This window comes from Pinus tabuliformis, chromosome 7 (assembly GCF_031772625.1).
Source record: "Pinus tabuliformis cultivar Carrire ecotype Pingquan chromosome 7, CPIR1, whole genome shotgun sequence".
NCBI classification, from domain to species: domain Eukaryota; kingdom Viridiplantae; phylum Streptophyta; class Pinopsida; order Pinales; family Pinaceae; genus Pinus; species Pinus tabuliformis.
This window is the reverse complement of record NC_142293.1, coordinates 1,793,790,881-1,793,815,150: the sequence shown is the minus strand read 5'-3', so window position 1 is coordinate 1,793,815,150 and position 24,270 is coordinate 1,793,790,881. Positions and strand designations below refer to the sequence as shown.

At 36.9% G+C, this 24,270-nt stretch overlaps 1 protein-coding gene across 1 annotated transcript; it reads right to left on the bottom strand.

The window, feature by feature from the left end:
- Positions 1 to 19,121: 19,121 nt before the first annotated feature.
- On the bottom strand, positions 19,122 to 23,862 carry LOC149255512 (abscisic acid 8'-hydroxylase 1-like). Its single transcript, XM_089460505.1, has 9 exons — positions 23,196 to 23,862; positions 21,300 to 21,618; positions 21,001 to 21,150; positions 20,661 to 20,909; positions 20,412 to 20,501; positions 20,213 to 20,291; positions 19,973 to 20,079; positions 19,738 to 19,856; positions 19,122 to 19,587 (listed from the first exon to the last, which is right to left on the bottom strand). Exons 1-9 carry the CDS (start codon positions 23,549 to 23,551, stop codon positions 19,482 to 19,484), a joined length of 1,575 nt encoding a protein of 524 aa, XP_089316631.1. The 5' UTR covers positions 23,552 to 23,862; the 3' UTR covers positions 19,122 to 19,481.
- Positions 23,863 to 24,270: the final 408 nt, after the last annotated feature.

The following is a 24,270-nucleotide window of genomic DNA, read 5'->3' as shown; positions in this document are numbered from 1 at the left end:
AGGTCGTTGGGCAGTTCCTAAAACGCCATGGATGGAAAGGATCTACCATATATGTGAGAATAGGAACATCGAGGATGAAAACCACTTCCTCTTAGAGTGCCCCGCGTACAACCACATTAGATCTCAGTTTCACAATCTTTGTTACAATACTGACCTTCCTAGCCTTTTACAATGTCAAAATTATAGTGAGCTCGGGAGGCTTCTCTCCAAGCTTTTTGAGCATAGGAATAAAATTTTAAATCAAAATAAATAATTTGTTTCTTTAGGTCTGATAGACCAATGTTTGGTCTCAGCGGACGTTAACCATCATCATCATCATCACTTAACAAAATTTCTAGTTGTCTTATTTTTCTTTCTTAAACTGTTGATTACTTTTATATATATATATATATATATAGAGAGAGAGAGAGAGAGAGAGAGAGAGAGAGACAAAAGAAAACATAAAAATTAAAATAAAATAAAAATTGTCTTGTAAACGATATTTTTTTTTTTAAAGCTATAAAAATAAATAAATCAAAATACAACCATTTTAATAAACTATTAAAAAAAAACTAAAAAAATAAAAACAAACCATTAAAAAAAAAAAATAGAAAATTAACCAACAAATTAAAAAATATCTAAAATAATTTAAAAAACAAAATTAAAGCCCAATAATTTTTTTTTAAACTATTAAAACAAAATTAAAAAAATAATAATAATAATAATAAACCTAAAAACACAAACAAAAAAAACAATATAATTAAAAATTTTAAAATTGAAATCTTAATATATATATATATATATATATATATATATATATATATATATATATATATATATATATAAAAAAAGTGTATATAAAAACAAAAACAAAAAAGCCAAGGCAGCCCCGCCCAAGGCCGCGCCCCCCGGGCCCCTAGGCAGGGTTGAGATCCGATTTCGAGAATCGAATCAGCCCCACACAGGGGCCCAGGGGGCGCAGCCCTAGGCGAGCAAAGTTGTGGGCAACTCTACCTACCCAAGAGCCTAGGGGGTGCCCCCCATGTAACTCTGCCCACCCAAAGGCCGCACCCCCGGGCCCCTAAGCGGGGTTGCCTCAATTTTTTTTCTTTTTTTATTTAAATATTGTTTAAATTTTATTTTTTTAAGTTTCTTTAATAATTTTTTCATTTTATTTTAAAATTGTAATTTAAAATTTTTAATTATATATATATATATATATATATATATATATATTATTTTTTTAGGTTTATGACATTTTTTTAATGCTTTTTAAAAAAATTAATTTAGTTTTAATAGTTTTTAAGTTTTATTTCTTAAATTATATTAAATTATTTAAGATTTTTTAAATTTTTTTGAGTTAATTTTCTATTTTATTTTTTTTAATTCGTTTGTTTTTAAACTTTTTTTAATAGTTTTTTAAAATGGTTGTATTTTTATGTATTTATTTTTCTAGTTTTTATAATTTTTTGTTTTTTTTTTTTCAATTTTTTATAATTTATGAGATAATTTATTTATTTTTTCTAATTTTTTATGATTTTTTTAAAACATGTTTTTGTTTATATATATATATATATATATATATATATATATATATTCTTATTCTTAACTTTTATAGGTTAATTTTGTTTTTCCTTTTTAACACTATGATTTTTTTTTTAGTCTTTTTTAGGTTAATTTTTTTTCTATGTTTGATTTTTTTTGTCTTTTTTATATATTTGATTTTTTTTGTCCTTCTTTTAATTTTAAATTTTTTTTCAAATATATATTTTTGTTTACTTTTTGTTTTTGTTTTGTTTTTTTTTTTTTTTTTTTTGCGTTTTAGTAGAAATCACATAACCAACCAACAAGTGTGGTTCATTTTTTTTTATTTTTTTTCATTGTTTTAATTTTTGTTTTTATTTTTAAATTTATGTTTTCGTTATTCTTTTGAAATTTTAATGTTTTTCGGAGTCACGATAAAATCTTTTACGCCATTTTTTCAAAATGTTGAAAATTTATCCTTTTAAAAAAAACAGACGTTATTTCAACATCAACACTTTTCATTTTCAGGGTGTTTTTTGCACAAAAAATTGGTTTTCACTGCCATTTTTTAAACAGGTTGAAAATTTACCTTGAAAAAAATGTGTTATTCCAACATCAACACTTTTCGTTTTTAGCATTGTTTTTCATGTTTTTGAGGGTTTCTTTTGCTAGAGTTCCCATTTTGAGTTTCCAGTTTCCGTTTCAAAGTTTACATTGTTGCAAATGAAGGATAAGTATGAAAAATCACTATGACAGTATATAACCAATAACATTTGCATTATAAATATGACTATGAGTAGTTACAGAATCTAATATTTTGTAACAATTCTTAATTTAACAATTTTCTTGCATTTAAAAGAAAATATTTGTCCATACCAATCACAGTAATTGTGAAGGGTTATCCTTACATTACCATGCATGAAAAAATAGGTCTCACAACTAAAAACAATCAAAATAATGATAAAAGAACAAATGTAGGAACTTAGTTAACACAAATCCATTCATATGAAAACAAGTAGGAAAATAAAATTTAAAGAGGGGCCCTTTATTTTTAGTTTAAGAAAAATGAAAGGGAGGGTTTGGCCTACCAACAACATTCAACATAGAACAAAAAGGTCATTTAAGGTGGGAGACAAAGTATTTTTACAGTTGAATAAGGAGAGGCTATAGGGTTCTAGTAAGAAAATAAAGTATTTGTGATATGGTGCCTTTGATATACTAGAAAGGGTGGGAGATAATGCCTATAGACTTAGTCTAGCCTCATACATGTACATTTACTTAGTGGTGAAAGTAGAGAATCTAAAACTCTATGAGCCTTCCATGTTAGATTGGGAAGAGGAACAAGTCCTACTTCTATAGAGGATTTTTCACCAGATGCTTAAGTAGAGTTGATATAGGATACAATCTTCTAGAAGAGGTCCAAAATTACAAGACAATGGTAGTATTACCTTTGGTAGATTAGGTTGAAATGAAAACTTCTAGGCAAGGCTACATTGTACATCCGAGAGAAGCTAGAGGAAAAATTTCCTCACCTCATTTAGTATAATATTTTGACTAACAAAATCCTCCAAAAATGGGGAGATGTGATCTAGATTGGATCATTATATTGTTTTTAATCCATTTCGATCTTTTATAGTGGAATGAGTAGAGGAATTAACTCACATGACCATTTTTACCAATGGGACCTAGTTTGGCAAATTAGGGTCTGAAACCTTTCGAGAAAAGTTTTAGGCATAAAATGGCATTTTTTGGGGGTAAAAGTTTTCAACTTAGGTGCATAACCTTTTTATGCTATTTTGCACACAAGTACCTTTCACAACATAAGAATCACCTCAATTGGAGTTTGTTTTCAAAGGTTATGCCACTCGAAAGTTGACCTTTCTATTTTAACCACCATAATTCGAGTGAATGCCACATTAGCCTCCATTATTCATGGAAGAGTGTCTAGTCACATGATCATGATGAATAAGACTCTAGAAGAGTTAATATTGTAACTCTAGCTAAGAGTCGGAGTCAAACCAATAGTAGGTTATTGGGCTATGTTATAATTGGGCTAGTAAGAGGAAAAGGGGCCTCATTCTATTTGAGTGAATTTTGTTCCATAAATGAACCTAGTAGTTGAGCGATGATAGGGAGAGAGAAAAAATATATAATTTGTGTACTATAGCATCCCATGGGCCACGGGCCTCACTTCTTTGCACTTGCCTCTAGTTTGCATTTAGAGAAAGAGAGCAGGGTGGCCTCACCTTCTAGCTGGGTTTTCTCCCAAAAGGGTTTCCCAAGATATATATTATGTTAATTTATGGTTTGTGAGCATTGTTTAATTTTTCTTTATTTTATGCATAATTATAATTTTCATGCATATGCAATATAAATAGTAATTAACATATCCATAAATCTAAGGATAAATAAAGCCTCATATTGTAGATTTCATATTTTATAATATAGCATAGTAGATTTCATTGTGATGAATTTTCTAGTGGAATATCCATGGTAGTTTATAGACCAGTAGATCATTTTGAATTTGTTAGAATGGTGCACTTACTATGGTGTTATGTGTGAGAAAGAATACAAGTCTAGAGAATAATTTCTAAGCTCCTTTTTGAGTAAAGGATCATGTAGGTTGGTGCAACCCACTAAACTAAGAACATATGGGTTTAGACTTAGATTCCCATGCTCCTACTCCTTGAATGAAGATTTAGTATTTCCTATGAAGTGAGAATTCTATCCTTTAGAGTTAGAGGGATTACTTGTTACTTGTAATCCACTTAAATCTATCATCTATAAACTAAAATATGATTAAGCTTGTTTCCAAGGAATTAGTTTGTCTTTTCTAAAGTTTTATGGAAGCTTGACGAAATCTATGGAAGAATTTTACCTTTATAATGCCTTAGCAAAATTTCAAGGAATTTTCAAGGAGTTAGAGAAATTTCTTATGTATCACATGAAGATATTTTCCATGTGATGCGTCTTGTATCACATGAAAAATATCTTCATTTAGTATAGAAAAAGCCACAAAATTTCAAGAGGACACATGGCTTGATCCAATTGGACATTACAAACTCATAATAGTTTATCTTGTGGACACATTATACATTATTGCATCTCCAAAAACTTTAATGGAGGAGATGTAGGAATATATCATGTCTCTAAAACCTTTCATGGAGGACACATGGAATTCTATCATGTCCCCCGAAACTTTCATGGAGGACACATGCAATGTGGTAGAATCTTTGTAAACATTCAAGGAGGACATGTGGCATGTTATCACAACTTCAAATACTTTTTTGAAGGATGTGTGGCATCATCAGATTGGCTTTCACATCTACAAAGAAGTTCTAAAACATGTTATATCACACCAAAAAAATGTCTAGCATGATACGTCATCACCAAGGTCAATGTTTGGGGGCACATTAAATGGAGAAGGTGACATGTGGCACCATGTCATTGGGAATAAAATAAACATGTGGCATCATGGAATTTTGTGCCATGGTAGGTGTGGTGATTTTTTGTTTGTCATCACATCCAAGGGAATGTCCACTTATGGGACATGAGGAACCTTTCTACTTGTCATCATGTAAGTGAATTTTTTATACGGTGCATTACATCACACAATAAAATGCTTGTGGTGTGATACACCACACCCATAAAAATTTTGGTGTGTGATACATGGACATCAAAAGGAAAATGTTGTAGAAATTTTGAATAATATGACACATATTCAGAGAGATTATCCTGATTATACACTATTGCGGAATACATGCATAATACATAACCTCCTCTACGTTGATCATCAGTTTAGCAGCATTAAAAACAATGAAACATCAATCGCATGCACACATTAACACAGTATGTATCCCTGGGAAAGCTTACAGCTGAAAACCCCACACTATCTATATATTAATGATTGAGAACATGTAACAATACATAGTACAATACTCCTCACAAGTACTCAGTACTATCTCCACCTGTTACACACAATACAACTCAGATCTGATCTCCAAATCTCCTCCACTGTTTGCCTGCCTCCACTGCACAACCCTGTAAGAGAATGAATGAGAATGGCTAATCCAAACTCGTTTTTACCTTGTGAAAGTCACCCACACTGTAAATCACGTGAGCACAAGCTATATTTCACTTGGTATTGGCCCACACTATGCAGAGATCTTGGCATAACTCAATCCCATGCATGTGCAAAATCTCATGCACAACTGATAGCAATCTCAACCTCTAACACCTGTCTCCACTGAACTGTACATGCACTGAGTTAACTGATGTATTCTTCAGTTGCATTATGAGTTAATAATTAGTGAATTAATTAATAACTAATTCACACAACTCATCACTTAGTCTATTGATCAGTTAGACTAAATACAACTAGTTCAACTAAGTCAAACTGAACACAACTCCATTGACTGCTCATCCAACTTCACAGAACTCAACCACATGAGTTCTAATTGATGTCCTGCATGCAATAGTTCAACTGACTCATAAAGAAAGCATATTTCCTTCTGACAGCTGCATGTGCCACATCTGTAGCTCAAATTGAAGTGCTCCAAGAGGATAAGATAAAGTTTATAGTCTAAATATTATTATGAGACAATAATATTTGACTTTTCTATTTTTGACTAGTAGTCTAAAAATGGACTCTGATCACTCCTGCCGTGATCCAAAAATAAACTTTGCGCCATAATTTGCCTGCGGGCCCACTTAGTGAAGGCGACTCCTTTCCACTAAGCTCCATCATCTTGTTGCATTCTCAACAAGCATTTCTTGTTGCACACTTTTCAACAAATGTCACAAGTATGAAATTACCTATGGGGTGCATGACATGTCACAAGGAAAACATTTAATGAGTGCAATGTATGGCATGGTGAATTTTTTTGCAATGTGTTATATGATGTGACATGGAATATGGTTTGGATTGTAATACAAATATTGCATGGTATCAATGTTTGCAATGTGATAACATTTATTGCATGAAATTCATGATTGACATGAAACGGGTGGTGGCAAAGTGTTATTGCATGGAAAAACATTAGATGGATGCAAGTATCACATCACAAATTTTTTAGATGTGATTAATCACATCACAAACAATTTTAAAATGTGACAAGAATTTATAACTAACACAACATAACATGTTGAAAACATTCTATACTATGATAAAAGAAAGATCTTAAGGGGTATGATGTGTCTTTTATGAGTGCCATGTGGGTAAGTTTCCATGTCACTTGAATGGACATTGATGTGGTAGGGAGAGAAAGAGATTAGGATGCTTATGAAAACTTCAAAGGGCCATAACTTTGTGCCCACTTTCAAAATTTAACAAAAGTATAATCATTTGAAAGATCTTAACAAGAAAAATGAGATTGTGAGCTTAGATGAATCTCTAAAATTGTTCCTGAGAAGGAAATTTTTAAATTACCCCACCTCCTTAATACTGCTTAAGGGATTCAAGTATCTTATAGCTCATCCACAAACTTCATATTTATGCATGTTTTCCTTGGCTTTTGGCATTAAACCTACCATGTATTCAAATTCCAAATATAAAGCTTCACATTCTAATGGTTAGAAAAAATGAAGGATAACAAATATTTGACCGCGTTGCAATTCTCATTCTAATCATAGAAGATGACCAAAATTAAGCAAATGTAATTTTCTCCATTGTAATAAATATTGTATTGAAGATTATGTGTTACCATGGACCACTTCTGTCAACTAATGTGGGATAGTGATAGAGAAGTATTTATGTCCTAGAAATAATTCTAAAATGCATGGATGTTAAGTATATTGAACTTAGTAATGAACATGATTGCAGAAAGATACGTGAAAAAAATAATATAAAATATTGCTAGTAAAAAAGTTTTATTTTTTTAATAAAAGAAAGAAAAAATCTAAAAATAAATATAATCACGTCACAACCAATTAAATCATTACACTTATTAGAAATGTCATTCCCTTATTACTATCCAATTTAATTTAGTAGTAAAATACTAAAGTTTAAACAAAAAAATTAACTTTAAAATAAAAATAAATAAATAAAATAACTACATTATCCCAACCATTTACTTAATATAAGTAAATATCTACCAAATAATTAATTCACTATAATTTAAAACATTTCAATCTCATTCCACGAATAAATTAAACTTAATAATATAACTATGTACATAAATGTATCTATCAATAAGAATGTGATATGCTAAACACGTATCATGTTAATAAATATGAATAATTAAAATCATCTATGTATCATGTGAATTCATATGAACATTTAAAATTATCTATGGAGAGTCATGAGAGACATGTTTGTATCTATCAAATTAGCTGTAAATCATTAAAAGGAAGTCTTCTCTAATATAACATCTTCTTAACTTTTAGTCTAATTTTGACATTTGTCCAAAAACTCTTAATGGTTGACAACTTTACAACGAGATGCTCACTTTGATTGATCTAAAATATTATTCTTGTGATTGAGCCATAATATTTTTAAAAAGCAATTAAAAAGGGAAAAATACTCTCATCTTGAAAACCTAGTTATGAGGTTCAAGGTCTTGGATATGTCACATCAGTTTGTAGAGTTGTTTTTGCTTCTATTGCAAAATAGTTATAAACCATGATAGAGAAGTTTTGTATGGTATAATATTTAAACTTTTGTTATTTTAACATCGTTAAAAAAATTAATAATTAATAATTTTATAATAAAATATTTATTTTGATGGGAAAAGCTAATCCCAAAAAAGACACCACTCTCATTTTAGTGACATTAACTTTATAGTTCATATTAAAAGAATAAAATTTTCATTTGTTATGTTTTATTATACTTATTCATTAATATTAATATTTTAGGATTATACTTTGATTTTAGTAATTATATATATATATATATATATATATATATATATATATATATATAGTTTAGTAATATTGGTTTTCGAGAGAAATAGTATATTTGTGGCTTGATTAATCATGATTCGATTGTTTAAGTTATTAAAATCACTTGGGATAACAGTTAGCATAAATACCATTAGTCCTTAGCATGATTGTATTTTTTTCCATAGTTTTTGAACTAAGAAATTTTTCACTATAAAATATTTTTAAAAAACGCCCTGTCATTATCTATTTTACACCCTATAAATCATAAATTATATTAATTTATTTACAATGTTTAAATATTTTATTAATTGATTTAACTTAATAATATTAAATTTATTTTAGTGTATCATATTTAAAAGAAAATTTACAATAATTTATCAATAATGTATTTATTATAATTAATATTTACCAATTAATTTAATAATAAAATTGTATATAAATTTATCTATATAAATAATAATACTTTGTATTTAAAAATATATACATGATACACATTTTTATAAATATTATATATATATATATATATATATATATATATATATATATATATCACCCTAAACTATTTATAATGCTTATTTTTATATATTTTTATATATTTATTATAATTGAACTATAAACCATTGAACTAAAATATTCTTTTAAAAAATGATGTAGAATATTTAAAATATCTTTATGTAAAAAAATGAAATTATATTTGGAGTCAATAATTATGGAGCTTCAACACTTTGATGTATCATATCTTTTTAAATTATATTTTGGATTTTCACTTAAATAAAATAATTTTTACCTTATTTTTTAAATCATATTAAATAGTTTTTAAAAATAAATTTAAATATTTGCACCACATGAATTCTATTTTTATATATTGAAAATACGACAAATGGTATTCCATGTGATTTTCGCCGAAAAATCTCTCTAAATTAAAATCTTATTAAATTATTATTAATATTTATGAATGATTAAATTTATATATAAATTTCAATAATAATAAAAAAATTAATGTGGTTCCTGGCTGAAATCTTTGAGGCGTTCTAGCACCGCGTGAGGCAGAGCTGCATCTTCGGCCCCCGCTTCCTCCATTAACGCAGATCCGAACCCTCACGATGCGCAAATAAAGAATCATTCACCAAAGTGCAACACTAAAGTCCTTTTCCTCATCTTCGGCTCTGAGAACCCGGGTTGTAGGACCACTCATCTTCGGCTTTGAGAACAACGGAAGAGTACTGGGATGACTTGCAGCGAGTATAGAGTCGGGAGGCTGAGATGAGAGTCCGTGTTTTGAAGATTTTGGAGGTCTACAGCTTGAATCCCTTCTATGCCGTTCTTCTTTGGTGGACAAGCCAAGGAGAAGGCCTTTGGCATTTCTGAACTGAGTTGCGGAGCGAGAGTGGGGAATTTTTGGTCTTTTAGGTTTTCACTGCGTGGGGGAGAGGTGGCCGCCTTAGACACCTCTGCCCTCAGACTCGCCTCTGCTCTGGTTGGGACCAGATGGGTTCTTTTGTTGTGGCAGATGGTGTTGTTTTTGGTCGCTCGCTGGCCTATCCACTCTAGTTATTTGGAGCGTTAAGGGAACTGGGGTGTGGAGGTGACTGTCTCTGCATTGTTTCATGTCGCTACAACATGGCTGGGTTCGCTAGGGTTTTTGCAGGCTGCTGAGGAAGTATGGGGCAATTTGTTTCTACCTCTAGTTTCGTCTGTTTCAGGAGGAGAGTTTGAGGGGGCAGGGGAGGAGTGGCTACCCTGGCTGCTCTCTTCCTCATTCCGTGCCTCTCCTACTTGTCTGGGCGGCCATATCTAGAGCTTACTGTTCTCGTTTTCCCTCCTCAGGAGTTTTATTTGTTGTTTTTTGTAATGGGTTTGGGTATCCTCTACAGCTTTGTTTGGGCACTGTTTCTGCATACTTGCTGGGGTTTACATACCCATTTGCTTGATGCCCTGTCTGAGGGCTTTTCTGAAATACTTCATTTGGAGTATTGTTTTGTAAGAGGCTTTGCCCACACTTCTGCATATGCTTTTAGCATCTACAACATGTAATTTTCTGAAATTAATGAAAATTATGAATTTTCTCCATGGGAAAAAAATAAATAAAAAAATTAATGTTAAATTTATTTTTTGAGTTTATTTTAATATAATTTTTAGAAATAAATTTAGAGATTTACGTATTATAAATTCTATTCTTTTAATTGAAAAATATGTTTTTTTGTTAATTATCGAATTATATCATATAATCATACTACAAGAAAAACCATTTACTATATCTTTAAATTCAAAGACCAAGGAGAACCATGGGATTTTTCTTTTTCCCCTTTTTTATGGACATCGGTCCATCTTGCAAAATATCTAACATAGTTAAGGCTAACGGCATTTGCTCATTTTCTTGAGAGATTTCCATGGTCTCCAGACTAGTCGGATTTGACATGTATTTTTCGCCATCAGACTGGTTCGATTCATGATTCTGTTTTTTCCACAAGTTGCAGGTAATGTTGAAGTTGAAGATCTCTCCTTCTCCTTTGGTAAAGGAATTCCTCCATCGAATACTGTGTCGGAACCACTAGGGGTTGACCTGGATCTTGAGATGTTGATTTCGTACTTGATGTTTTCTGATGTTGGGAGCTATTCTACTTTTGATATATTGAATTCATTGCACCTACTGCTAGTTTTAGATCATACCAGCCACACTTTCTTTTCTTCACCTCCTGAGAGTTGGTAGTCCCTTTAGGAAAGGGACACACATGCTGAAGGTGCCCAAGTTGTTGGAAGGTTCTACACTTGAACGCAGTGTTTTCATAGTCCAAAGGTTAGGAATACTCCTTGTCTCCCCACTTGAGGAAAATTTTGTTTGGAAAACCTTCATTGAGGTCCACTTCCACACATATGCGGATGAAATTCATGAATCCCTTTGACAACCTTTCATTGTCTACCTTGATATATCAACCTATGGAGTCTCTGATATCCTTTAAGTCTCTAATATCCTTTAAGATCTCTAGAAAAATCCACTTAAGGGGAAAGTTTGGGAGCCTTACCCAAATCGGCACAGGAAAGGATTTCATGGTAAGTGGATTAAACTTTGGAAACCATTACGGGATCAGAAGACCTACTTTGCCCCAAACCTAGGGACCCAGCTTTAAAACCCTCTTCCATTCTTCAAGAACTTTAAAGAAAACTACAAAAGAACCTTTCGAACAAAAAAACAACTCTATATTTTGGGACCAATTCTGATGAAGCTGGTCCTGGAGAGCAGATGAAGAGGGCCAAAAATCATTGAAGCGACATATAATCACCCAACTTTTAAAACCTTCCACCCATTCCTTGTGAACGATTTGATTCACTTCTAGCATAGGTGCATCTGAAGAGTGATCTACCACAAACGCCAAACCTGAGAGCTCCTTGAGTGATAGAGGATTAATATTCAACTTCAAGGCATCCTTAAAGGACATGATATTTTAAGCAAAGATGCCCCACGACCCCTGACACCTCCTTTTAGCCTCGCAACTAAACTAGCAAGATGGTGGAGCCCTTCTTTATTTAGAAGTCTCTGAGGTTTTTTACTATCACCAATTGTCTCTCTTCATGAAAAAGCCTCATTTCTCTCATGGAAGTCACTGTCAACTTATGAATGTTGTTTGCAAGTAATTCTACAACATCTATTTCACTAACCAAAATGTAAAGGGATTTTCCTAACAAGGACTTGACAAAAATTGTGAATTTTTGTAGACCCAATTCCCCACCACCATTCTTAGCCAAATCATAACCAACAACTAGGCTCTGTGGAGCAGATCTACCGACCCCTAGAGACCTCACCCACTAGGGAATTTCATCAAACATTTTGAATGAGTTAACAAATCCCTAGTGAAAATCTCTCTTAGACATTATACCAAACACTTTGTCGACATACTTTTCTTGGATACAATTGCTAAACAATTTAGCTTTTGAGCACTGTATAACCACACTTGGTACGTGGAGTCCATTGGTATAAAGCTTGCTCTGGTAGCCACAATGCAAGGTCCATGGCAGGATTTTTGCTGGAGGGTAAAAGGCCCACAAAGTCCATGGGGACTCCATAAGAAAGAAGCAACAATGACAATGACTGCTTTGGATGTTGATTTTGACTTCAATTCCTTAAACGATGCAATTTCAACATGCCCTCAACCTTTCGTGTGAGAATTCCAAGCCTCTTCTACATATAGTTAGCTAAATTCCTAGCGACTAGTTATGGTAGAATAATTTTTTACATTTTCACTCGAGTCTTTTGATAGTAAAATTTTGTTAAATTATTATTAATATTTATGAATGATTAAATTCGTTAATAAAATTTAATAATAATAAATATATAAGAAAATTTAAATTTTAATAAAATTTATTTAGATAAAATTAGTTAAACCTGAATAAAAAAATGAAGACAAAAATTAAAATGTTTGATGTAGATAATTTAATTCAAACTAATTGAACTTATTTTAATTTCATTTAAAAATTAATGGCCAGAAAACATATTAATATCATATAGTAAAATTTATTCAACTTTATTTGGTTGAATATTAATATTAAAATAAATATATTAATTTATTTTTTTGACTAGGTTAAGTGAGTCTTGATGATTGACATGTCTAATTTGTAGTTTGAGTAGCATTGACCTAATGACATCTCAGTCGTCAAAATTATATAGGGATCACACCCACCGTTGGCCACACCAACCCTTAGTGTCAGACCTCTGAGTCGGGAGGACATGCGACCAAGTCATAGCGGGCGCGCCCATATGCGATGGGCGCCCGTGTTGGATGGACTCGGGTGGAGAGTGCACGCGCACGACGACTTGGTATGACATTTGGTTATGTGCTACGGTGATGGATGTGCACATAGCAGGTGCGTTGTGTTGGGCGAGCGCCCGCCCCTTGGTACATGCACGATGGGTGAGTCACTAGGTGACCCGCGTCGGGCAAGTCGGGCAAGGGTGAGTGTGTGGGAAAGGCAACTCAGGTAGTCGTGTTGGAGAAGTGTGGATCTGTGTGTAGGCTGAACAATGGAGCAATGGGTGGAATGACGGGTTGCACGATGGAGAGACACGAACGAACAATTGATGAAGTGTATAGGCAAGTCATGTTATAGCCAACTGAACACTTATAGGAGGGCACCAACCCATGAAACATGACGAACTAAATGAATAGACGTGAGTCGGGTTGGGCAGGTCGGTTGCACAGCAGGCCGACTCGTGTGGAGGCAAAACGACACGTCCTTTGGGTTACTCGTGTGGAGGAGCCACGTATAAATAGAAGGATGGTGGTGTGGAGTTGGACCATCGATCATCCACTCATTCAACATATGAGAACAAGTGTGAGTAAAAGAAGATAGAGTTGCGGAGCGAAGGGGCCAAGTAGAGGGCAGATTGCAAGGCGGAAGTAAGTAAAGTCTGGTTCGGATAGTCGCAGGTAGGTAGGCCGCAACAGACAGTATCGTCGACACTGTGCTGGGCCATGCGCTCGCTCAGCAGGAAGACCAGGTAGCATGCACAACGAGCAGACTGGGTGAACCTATGGACAGTTAGATGGGTGGAGTTGCACGATGGAGGTGAACAGAACGTTGCACGATAGGCAGGTCAGTTGGGTGTGACTGAATGTAGAGTGGGTGCGTCTGAACATGACTTGGGCACAAATGAACGAAGTTGGGTGCACAACGAGTTGGGCACGACTGAACGTAGAGTTGGATACAACTGAACGAGCTGGGAAGGGCCAAATGGTGGAGCTGGGCAAATCTGAACAATGTGGAGTTGCACGATGGAGGTGAACAGAATGTTGCACGATAGGCAGGTCAGTTGGGTGTGACTGAACGTACAATGGGTGCGTCTGAACATGACTTGGGCACAAATGAACGAAGTTGGGTGCACAACGAGTTGGGCACGACTAAACACAGAGTTGGGTACAACTGAACGAGCTAGGCAAGGCCGAATGGTGGGCTGGGCAAATTTGAGCAGTGAGGTTTTGCACAACTTTGGGCAACACGAACTTGGGATTTCCAGTAGAGTAGGGTGGACGGGTGGCGGTGTTGCATGACCTGGGCATGACTGTCGAGTGAACTTGGCAAGGTGTGCAGGTGGTTGCACAGACTTGGGAAAATTTGTAAAATATTGTATTTGTAGATATTTGAAGATTTGATATAAATTGATTGGGCAAACTTAACCAAGAGTTGCCCCTCCCAAGTATATGTGTGTATACTTGTGTTGTTTATTCCACTACATATGTATAATTGAAGATAATTGAAATAAGATGAATGATAATGTTATTTTCGTTGCATTGTGATAACACTTAGAGAAGAAATTGGTTAAGTGTTGAAGTAGGCGTAGTTTGTGTGCTTGAGTATTGGTGAAAAGAAAAAGTACGATGGTGTCACACCCACCTATGTGTGGTTGAAAGACTACCACCGTGATTAGGGCGTTACAGATGGTATCAGAGCCCGTTTTGCAAAAAGTGAACTTTGGTTGAAGAAGAAGTAGGAATACGATGACAGTGGTTGCAGTTGGTATTGAAGCTTGGATACTTAGGATTTGGTCGCAGTGCGACATAGTTGAGCAGGGGCAAAGTAGGGAGCTTGAGCCAAGCTGAATGAAGGAAGATAACAGATAGAGATTTTCAAAATCTTGAAGCCATGGCAAATTATTGGAAGGACAAGAAGCAACAACACTATGAGGCTCTTGTGCAAGAGTGGGAACTCTTGGGGCACATTGGAGATGGGATAGTGGATATGCAGAAGGCCTTGAACAATATTCATGGAAGGTTTGTTGAACTTGAGGAACTTGACGAGAAGATACAACAGGGTGACCGAAGACTCCAAGAACTCATGGATGAATGAGTTCGCTTAAGGGAGAGAAGTACCATGTTGCAGGATAAAGTCAAGGGACTTGAGGATGATATCAAGAGGGACTTTCTTGATCGTAAATCCGTTGTTATAGAAGAAGTTGAGCTTGAATACATTAACAAACTAGTAGCTTACCGTCGGGCCATGTAGGATGACTTGTGGATGGTTGGGTCACTTCGAGTGGAGGAAGTCACTGTGTTCCAAGTAGGTGCAATTGAGTAGCATGTGAAGAAGGAGAAGATTGATGGAACTCAAGCTAGACCAAGATTAGATTGCTTGAATGAACCGAAAGGGGAGATTGCATATCTTAATAGGAATGTTAGGTTGAGGCACAAGTCGAAAGACAACTCTAAGATGGAATTATTGAAGAATGTTGTTGAGTAAGACACAAGACAAAGCCTACGGAGGATGGATATGCCTTGGGGTTGAGTTTGTGCAGGTAATCGTACATGGCAAGAAGTTTTCTACATTGGTTGACACAGGGACTACATATAGATTCCTTAGCAGGAAGGCAACAACATCTTTTGGGAAGAAAGATGAAGTGGTAAGGGAGTTGAGTGCTTTTAAAGCTATTAACTCTACCATGAAAGTTGTGGTAGGTGTTTTGAAGAACACACAAGTGAGAGTGGGTTCGTGGTTTGGAAAGTTGGATTTGAGGGTGATTGATATGGATGATCATGCTATGGTTTTGAGACAGGATTTCTTGGTAGCTGCACAAGCCATACCGATGGTGGACCGTGACATACTCTTGATTATAGTTGGAGGACACACCATGATCGTTCTGATGACAAGGAAGGGTCGCTTGGGATATAGACCAAGGATTGCTTCGATGAATTTGTATTGATAGGACTCAAATGTGAAGCATGACTATGTGGAACAAAGGAGAAGCAGATGATTGACTTTGTTGTGAGAGCTAAGAAGGAAAAGAAGGATGCATGCCGAAAGGCAGTTCCACCCATCATAGAGGGAATGAAAGATGCATCTTCTACTGGGAGACTTCACCATGAGGTTGTTGATAAGAGAGGAAGTTTGAGTACTTCTTCTAAGGCACAAGTTGGGGAAGGTTATGCAGGTAGAGAACCACCTGGCATTATGGAATTTTGCAGGTATACTATGGCCATATATGACTTTCAGTTGACGAAGGCCAAGCTTGAGAAGCTCGGATGTACACATGAGGAGGTTGTTATTGTGCATGAGTATTTGAGGAGGGAACATCAATCTGATACATGGGTCAATGAGAGTCAGGGAGGAAACTTCTTGGACCTTGTTATGCACTAGACCTTTGGAGATGGGTGTGTGTAGTGCCTTGATGATGGGAAGGACTACACCACCTTGAAAAAGGGGCCTTTGTGGAAAGGGCCTCTCACACATATGATGACGATGATTGGATGGATGTGGCTGATTGGGGCAACACATGGACATTAGCATTGATGGAAGCATATTGCAGATGAGATGGAGGCTACTGCATGGACCTGGATATGGCTTACTTAGAGCATTGATGGAAAACATGTTGTAGATGAGATGAGGGACTAGTTCATGGACCTGAACATGGTTGATTATCTTTTGGATATGGATGGGATGGATTCTTGATCGAGTTGATGTTGTGACAGGATGCTAGAGAAACTACTCACGGATGCACAAGGATGTGCATTCTCATGAGTTAAGCGCGATAATTGGATTAGCTACCCAATTAGTTCGAGTCATGAGGGCTAGCAATGTGTGGAGTTATGTCAAAAATGTATCAAGGTTTCACCAAGATATATTGTGTTGGGATGGAGTATCATGATAGAGATTTCACATGATGATGATACATGACGAGTTGACACGATATATGTTGCAGTGGTAGCATGTAGCTTGAGTTGGAGGGACCAACCTTCCATGATGGGGCAACATGGAGATTGCGACAGATGTGGTTGATGATCATTGATTGAGGAGACTTTCCTGTTTTTGGAGACATGAGCCTTGGAGGAGGTTTGTACGATGGAGAGTAGAGTTGGGCAACATGGACATTAGATGTTGGAGCTAGCGACACTTTGCGATATTTTGGTGATGATGGTGTTGTCGAGGACGACAACCTTATTTAGAGTGGGGGAGGATGCCAGGCCTCCAAGTCAGGAGGACGTGTGACCAAGTCATAGCAGGCACGCCCATATGCGACAGGTGGCCGTGTTGCACCAACTCATTTGGAGAGCACGTGGGCATGACGACTTGGTATGACATTTGGTTATGTGCGACAGTGATGGATGTGCACATAGTGGGTGCATCATGTTGGGCGAGTGCTCATCCCCTGGTATGTGAAAAATGGGCGAGTCACCGGGTGACCTGTGTTGGGCGCCCAGGTGGGCGCGCATGGTGGGCGGGCGAGGAAACCATGTGTGATGAGTTGGGCGATCCAGGCGAGGGTGAGCGCACGGGAAAGACAACTTGGGTATTCGTGTAGACAAAGTGTAGAGCCATGTGTAGGTTGAATGATCGAGCGACAGGTTGCACGATGGAGAGACACGACCGAATGATAGATGAAGTGTGGAGGCAAGTCATGTTATAGTCAGTCGAACACTTATAGGAGGGGGACAACCCATGAAACATGACAAACTGAATGAATAGACATGAGTTGGGTTGGGCAAGCCAACTCCACGGGAGGCTAACCTGTATTGAGGCCAAACGATGTGTCCTTTGGGCTACTAGTGTGGAGGAGCTGCGTATAAATAGAAGAATGGTGGCGTGGAGTTGGACCATCGATCATCCACTCATTCAACATATGAGAACAAGTGCGAGGAACAAAAGATAGAGTCGCAAAGCGAAGGGGCTGAGTAGAGGGCAGACTGCAGTGTGGAGGTAAGCGAATTTTGGTTCGAATAGCCATAGCAGGGTGTGGGCAGAGAGTGACATTACCGTTGTGTTGGGCCATGAAACTGCTCAGCAGGCAGACTAGGTAGCACGCACAACGAGCGAATTGGGTAGTTAGATGGGCAGAGCTGCACAACAGTGGTGAACAGAACACTGCATGATAGGCAGGTCGGTTGGGCGCGACTGAACGTAGAGTGGGCACGTTTGAACATGACTTGGGCACAACTGAACGGAGTTGGGCACGCCTAAACGTAGAGTTTGGGTACTGTTGAACAAGTTGGGTAGCGCTGAACAGTGGAGTTGGGCACGTCTGAATGGTGAGGTGTTGCATGACTTTGGGTAACACGAACTTGGGGTTTTCAACAGAGTAGTGCGGACAGGTGGTAGTGTTGCACGACTACTGGGTGAACTTGGCAAGGTGTGCAGGCGGTTGCATGGACTTGGGAAAATTTGTAAAATATTGTATTTGTACATATTTCAAGATTTGATATATATTGATTGGGCAGACTTAACTGGGAGTTGCCCCAAGTATATGTGTATATACTTGTGTTGGTTCCATTGCATATGTATAATTCAAGATAATTGAAAGAAGATGAATGATCATGTTATTTCCGCTGCATTGTGATAACACTTAGAGAAAAAATTGGTTAAGTGTTGAAGTAGGCGCAGTCCGTGTGCTCGAATATTGGTGAAAAGAAAAAGTATGGCGGTGTTGCACTCGCCTATGTGTGGTTAAAAGACTACCACCAAGACAAGGGTGAAACATTTAGCATGACTAGATTTTTTCCCATTAAATTTCTAACGAAAGTCTTGTTCACTGTGAAATGCCTTAATAAAACACCTTATCATCATCTATTCTATGCCTTTTAAGAAAATTTTATAATTTTATAAATTAATAACTTTATAAAATAAATTTTATTCTAACCATAATTATAATATATAAATTTTGATTTGATTATCTTATATTTTAAACCACTAAAATAAATGAAGTGGAGACCATACAAAATACTCACAAGTAAGATAAATGAAATTGGTACACTATAAAATTATTAACAAAATTTTGATTCATTAATAAATGAATAGAGAATTACAACCACCTTTAGCTTATGAATCCTCAGCATTACAGTGCATATGAGCAAAATTTTGATTCATTGGTAAATGAAAAGAGGCTTGCAATCACCTTTGGCTTATGATTCCTCAATCACCTTTGCTTATGATTCCTCATAAACATTGTATTACATGACAAGCAGAATACACTTTGTGTATTGTGCTTCCTAACAATAATAATACCTTAACCATGCCAAAACAAAAGAATATATTAATACATGTATCTCTCTATTAGTTAGCTCCCTCAGAGTACCAGTGTCGTCTGTTGCAGTGACACGTTCATCGAGAGGCTTGATGATTCACTGTGATCCAGGGAACCTACGGCTGACTTTGATGGGTAATCCTTGCATTGGAACAGGGAAGGGGCCGTATTGAATTCCAGTCTCTGTCCCCACAAAATCCCACCTGCACATGGCTCACACAAAGAAAAGATTCAGACTTACTGTACTTGAAAACTCTGGAGTCCCTAAAATGAAGGGTGATCCTATTTATGTCACTGTAGTACGATTGCGCACAAAAATAATAACCATAAGTGGGCTAAATGAAGTTAACTACCTGTACTTTGTGGTCATGTGATGGATGACAATAAGCATTTCTAACTTTGCGAGTTCGTTGCCAGGGCAGGAATGAGCCCCACCACCGAAAGGCATGAATGTGTTGGGCTTCTGAGGTACCTGGAACACATACACATACAATATTCCTGTTCGTGTCAGAAACTTCAAGAATGGTTACTCCCACACAGTTTGCAAATGGTTAACACATGTTAAGGGCATCCATGATGAAAACTAACCTCAAATCTAGAAGGATCGAACTTCTGTGGGTCAGGGAAAAACTCTGGACTATGATGAAGGTTTCTGAACAATGGCATGACCTTCCATCCTTTTGGTATAAGGTAACCTGTAAAACAAATACAATATAGCAAATCAGTTCTCAGATGAACATACCCAATTCATTTTCTCTCTGTTTTTCTGCTAATTTATGACCAAACTGGCAGGCTTGTAGATTTAATACTGTGAGGAGACCCGCTCACCTTTGTATTCTACGTCTGCAACTGCTTCTCTGAATGTGAAGGATAATATTGAGGCCACTCTCAGTGTCTCCTGAATAACCTGAAGATTTGAAGCAAGCAGATTCTTAATTAATATTCAATGGTGGATCAAAGTAGGGATCTTAATACATCTATCCCCAAATCCTAACTAAGAAAATAATATGGTGATTGAGAAAGTTACCCTGCATGTTAAGGGCATTTTCCTGGTATCTTCCCAAGTCAGGAGGCAATTTTCCTTCCCTTTGGATTGTCTAATGGCTTCTTGTTCAGCCTGCAAATAACCATAAACAATGTTGAATGTTATAATCAAATTTCATTGCAGCACCAAAACTACGAGATAATATTAGGATGGGAAGCCACCTTCCAGATTTACAAAGTATTGGATGTGAAAAATGCCTTATAAACAGGGTGAGTGAGTTTGTTTTCTTACCGTGACAGCCTCCAGAAATGATGGATTATCTCTCAGGTACTTGATAATCCAGGTCAAGACACTGGCAGTTGTATCTTGGGCTGCAAAAATTACTCCAATGATATTATCTGCTATCTGGTCATCTGTCAGGGTCTGTGAGCTTCCGTCCGTTGATTGCATCAGAGAACCCAACAAATCATTGTTTACCACATTATTGGCCCTCCGTGTAGCAATTATTTGGTTCAGTATTTCGCTGAGGTGTTTTCTGGCCTGCAATTCAATAAAGTGTGTCAGAGCATGATTGGAGATTGGTAATATAAAACATAGGCAGAGCTTAATTTTTGTTTTTATGTGGACATACCTTCATTGCCCTGTGGAAAAGGGTCCCGGGAAGGTTAATGGGCATGGAATTGTATCCCTTGTGAACAATAGAATATGATTGCTTCAGATCTTCTCTGTCAAATACTTCGTCTCTACCAAATATGGAGAGCAGTGCCACTTGGAATGAAAGCTGCATTAACAGAAATGCAGAAGTTAGTGGTAAATTTACTTGAATATAAGCTGTAACACATCTGTTAACCCGCAATCACTTTAGATTTACAGGTTCCCAGCAATAATTGGATCTTGCAAATCATGGTGGGTGGTGCTTTGGATCATTACCCCTTTCATCTCCTGGAATGTGTTGATGGTGTTCCCTTCCCATGAAGAGAGAGCATTGAGTGCAAGGGATTCAATGTCCGGAACAATGTTTCTAATAGCCTCAGGAAGGAATGATCTCTGAACCAGTTTCCTCAGTTGAGCATGGTATTCTCCCTGGTGAAAGAAGAGTGCCTGGGGCCCAATCATGCATTCTTTGCTCCTTGGGAACGTGGGCTTGAAGAGATGAGCCTGTTTCACCAAAACAAATCTGGCTGCCTCTGGACTGGCTATCATAATACATGGACATCCCAATATATGGGTCTTGAAAATGTCCCCATACCTGCATACCCAAGTCAAGTTTCAATCAATCTGAACCACCACTGTACTGTAATCTCAGAACCCAAATCCAGAACAAACAAAAACCAAAGGTCCAAAACAGAACAATGAATGAAAGACTGCAGACCATTAATAGTTATGCATACTTGACGTGGATGCCTATATTTAGCTAAAAAAAACAGGAGTCTAAATACACCCTTACTGACAATAACGCTTGCTGGTAGCAAAACTGATTCATTAGTACCCTTACTGACAATAACGCTTACTGTTAGCATAACTGATTTCATTAGTACAACTTCATACGGAAGTGAGGAGAAGAGGAGGGAAATTTTATGGTGGTAGCAGTTATTTGAAGAAGCCACATGATAACTCTATTGTACTGTACTTTCACATTTATGGACTCAAAATTCCAAAAAATGAAAGGGAAACTCTACCAAAGAAGAGGAAAAGACCAGGTGAGCAAGCATGCTCACTTGGCAGACAATCAACCATTACAGGGCCCCAGAAGCAAACCAAAACAAGGAGTGCAAACCATTAATTGCTATCCATGCTCATCGTTCATGCCTATATCTAACCTCAACAAAACACAGCAGGGGAGTTGACACACAATCCTCGGCAATGACTTAACTGGTTCATAACTACCATGCTCACACTTGGCTATAACTGGTTCATGATGATACTGTACAAGGAATTAAGGTTAAGGAGAGGGAGAAGGAAGGGAGATTCTATGATTGCAATTTATCACAAGATAGGCCTATCCAGAGTATTCTTTCACACACAGGAACTCACACCATTATATAATCCAAATCCAACCCACTGGGAACAGACCAAAACAGAATAATGAATGAATGAAAGGGCGGTGCAGACTATTAATTGCTGTGCATACTTGACGCCAATGGCTATATATAGCCTTAAAAAGCAGCAACGACGTTTCATTCATATCTCCTCTTCACGAGGAACTGTGAACAAAACAGCAGGGGAATTTTACACACAATTATTGGCAATGCCACTTACATTCAGTCACATTCAGGGTAGCTCATTCAGAAATATTACTTCATAAGGAAGTGAGGAGGAGGAGATTTTCATAAGGAAGTGAGGAGCAGGAGAGGAAGAGGACATTTTCTAACAGGGGAAGGTCACCTATCTTATTATTGTTTTTCACAGATATTTAAGACCAAGCAGACAACCGCGCTGATCCCATGATCAACTAATCATTTATATAGTTGTAACACCACTCAATCAAACCAACTAGTTTGGTTTGAGCAGATACAACTATCCCAGGTTCGATTCTCACCCCATCCTTGTATGGACTACTGAGACTCAATGACATTATCCCTTGGCCCAAAATTGGACGGTTTCTATTAAAAAAAAACAGAATTGCAGACTAAACCAAAACACACAACATTATCTAAAATGTCATCAGAGACTAACGCGGCAAGAATCGAGAACCACTATCAACTGGGTGGGCAAAACCAGGGCAACACTAACTCTACTCCATTGATAACCAGAGGATCATTATCATTATCATCAGGGCGCGGAATATATCAATTTTTTTTTTCTTTTCTGATAATGAACATGCACCTTCTCTGTTTGGAGGCGAAGAAGACATTCGGATTCTGCGAGTAGAGCTGCAGCGTTTCCCCTATATAGGGCCACCCCAGCGAACCAGGGGGCAAGCTCAACAAGCCGCTGCCAACAGATTTAGGCCGGCGCCATAGCCGTATAAGGACCAAGGCCACCAAGAAAATTAGCCCAAATCCTACTAAATTCATCGTAGCAGATTCTCTCGGGGAATTACAGAGCAGGGGAAGAACAACACAGTGGACTTCGTAAAATGAAGAAGCCAAGTGGATTTTATGGAAAGACACCGAGGAAAGACGATTATATATAGGAGAGATCTGGCGCTGGACAGTCACTTGGCCAGCTCGACCCACCATGATTCCAGCAATTTGACTGACAAAGACTCCTCGATATTGCGGCTCTTAATACAATGATAAGATAGATTATTGGGAAAGGCAACCCCCAAGCAATTACACTTAGAATTACAATTAAGGAGCGCCCTTTCCAAAACCAGCGAAGCAGAAACACATATTCATACCACCGAGACCATGAAAAAATCCCTACAGAAACATCTACAGGGAGCCTATGTGATTCATTATTCCTCTGCCCATGTGCCTCTTTTTAATATAAAATCAACCGCTTCCCCATACTGCCAGATGGGGCAGAAACAAAGGAATGTATTCCATGGTTTTAAAATGGAGAAACGGTAGGCCTAAAAGACGGGGCCTTCTTTTCTGTGTACTGGCCTTGTACCTGAGTGGGAGGGAATCGCCTGTCAATGTCGTGACAAGCGATTAGGTTGATCATAATAATAATTTACGCCAATTTGGGGGGATTTATTTAATGGCGTCAATGGGCATACAGTTTTAATTGTTTGGCTTTTTGTCCGCCAGAGGGGCCGCGGCACAAATTGCAGCGATCTGATCCTCATAGAGAGTCAGCTATTGAAGCTCGTGTTTCTTTTCACTCTCGAAGTCGTGCGCGGAAATCAAATACACCGCCTAGTGCGATCCAAGGCTGTGCGCGTATATCAAATTCTATAAGCCTGGGTGCCCCATTTCGACTATTTTATTCATATGCGTGGTGTTGACCAGGA

What these genes read in the sequence shown, in the direction of transcription:
- LOC149255512 (XM_089460505.1), bottom strand. Translation starts at nt 23,551, where the DNA reads ATGGTGGGTCGAGCTGGCCAAGTGACTGTCCAGCGCCAGATCTCTCCT. An exon ending in TTCGCCTCCAAACAGAGAAG is followed by an intron (nt 21,619 to 23,195) that starts GTGCATGTTCAT and finishes TTGGGTATGCAG; the next exon opens with GTATGGGGACATTTTCAAGA. An exon ending in TCGATCCTTCTAGATTTGAG is followed by an intron (nt 19,857 to 19,972) that starts GTTAGTTTTCAT and finishes TATGTGTTCCAG; the next exon opens with GTACCTCAGAAGCCCAACAC.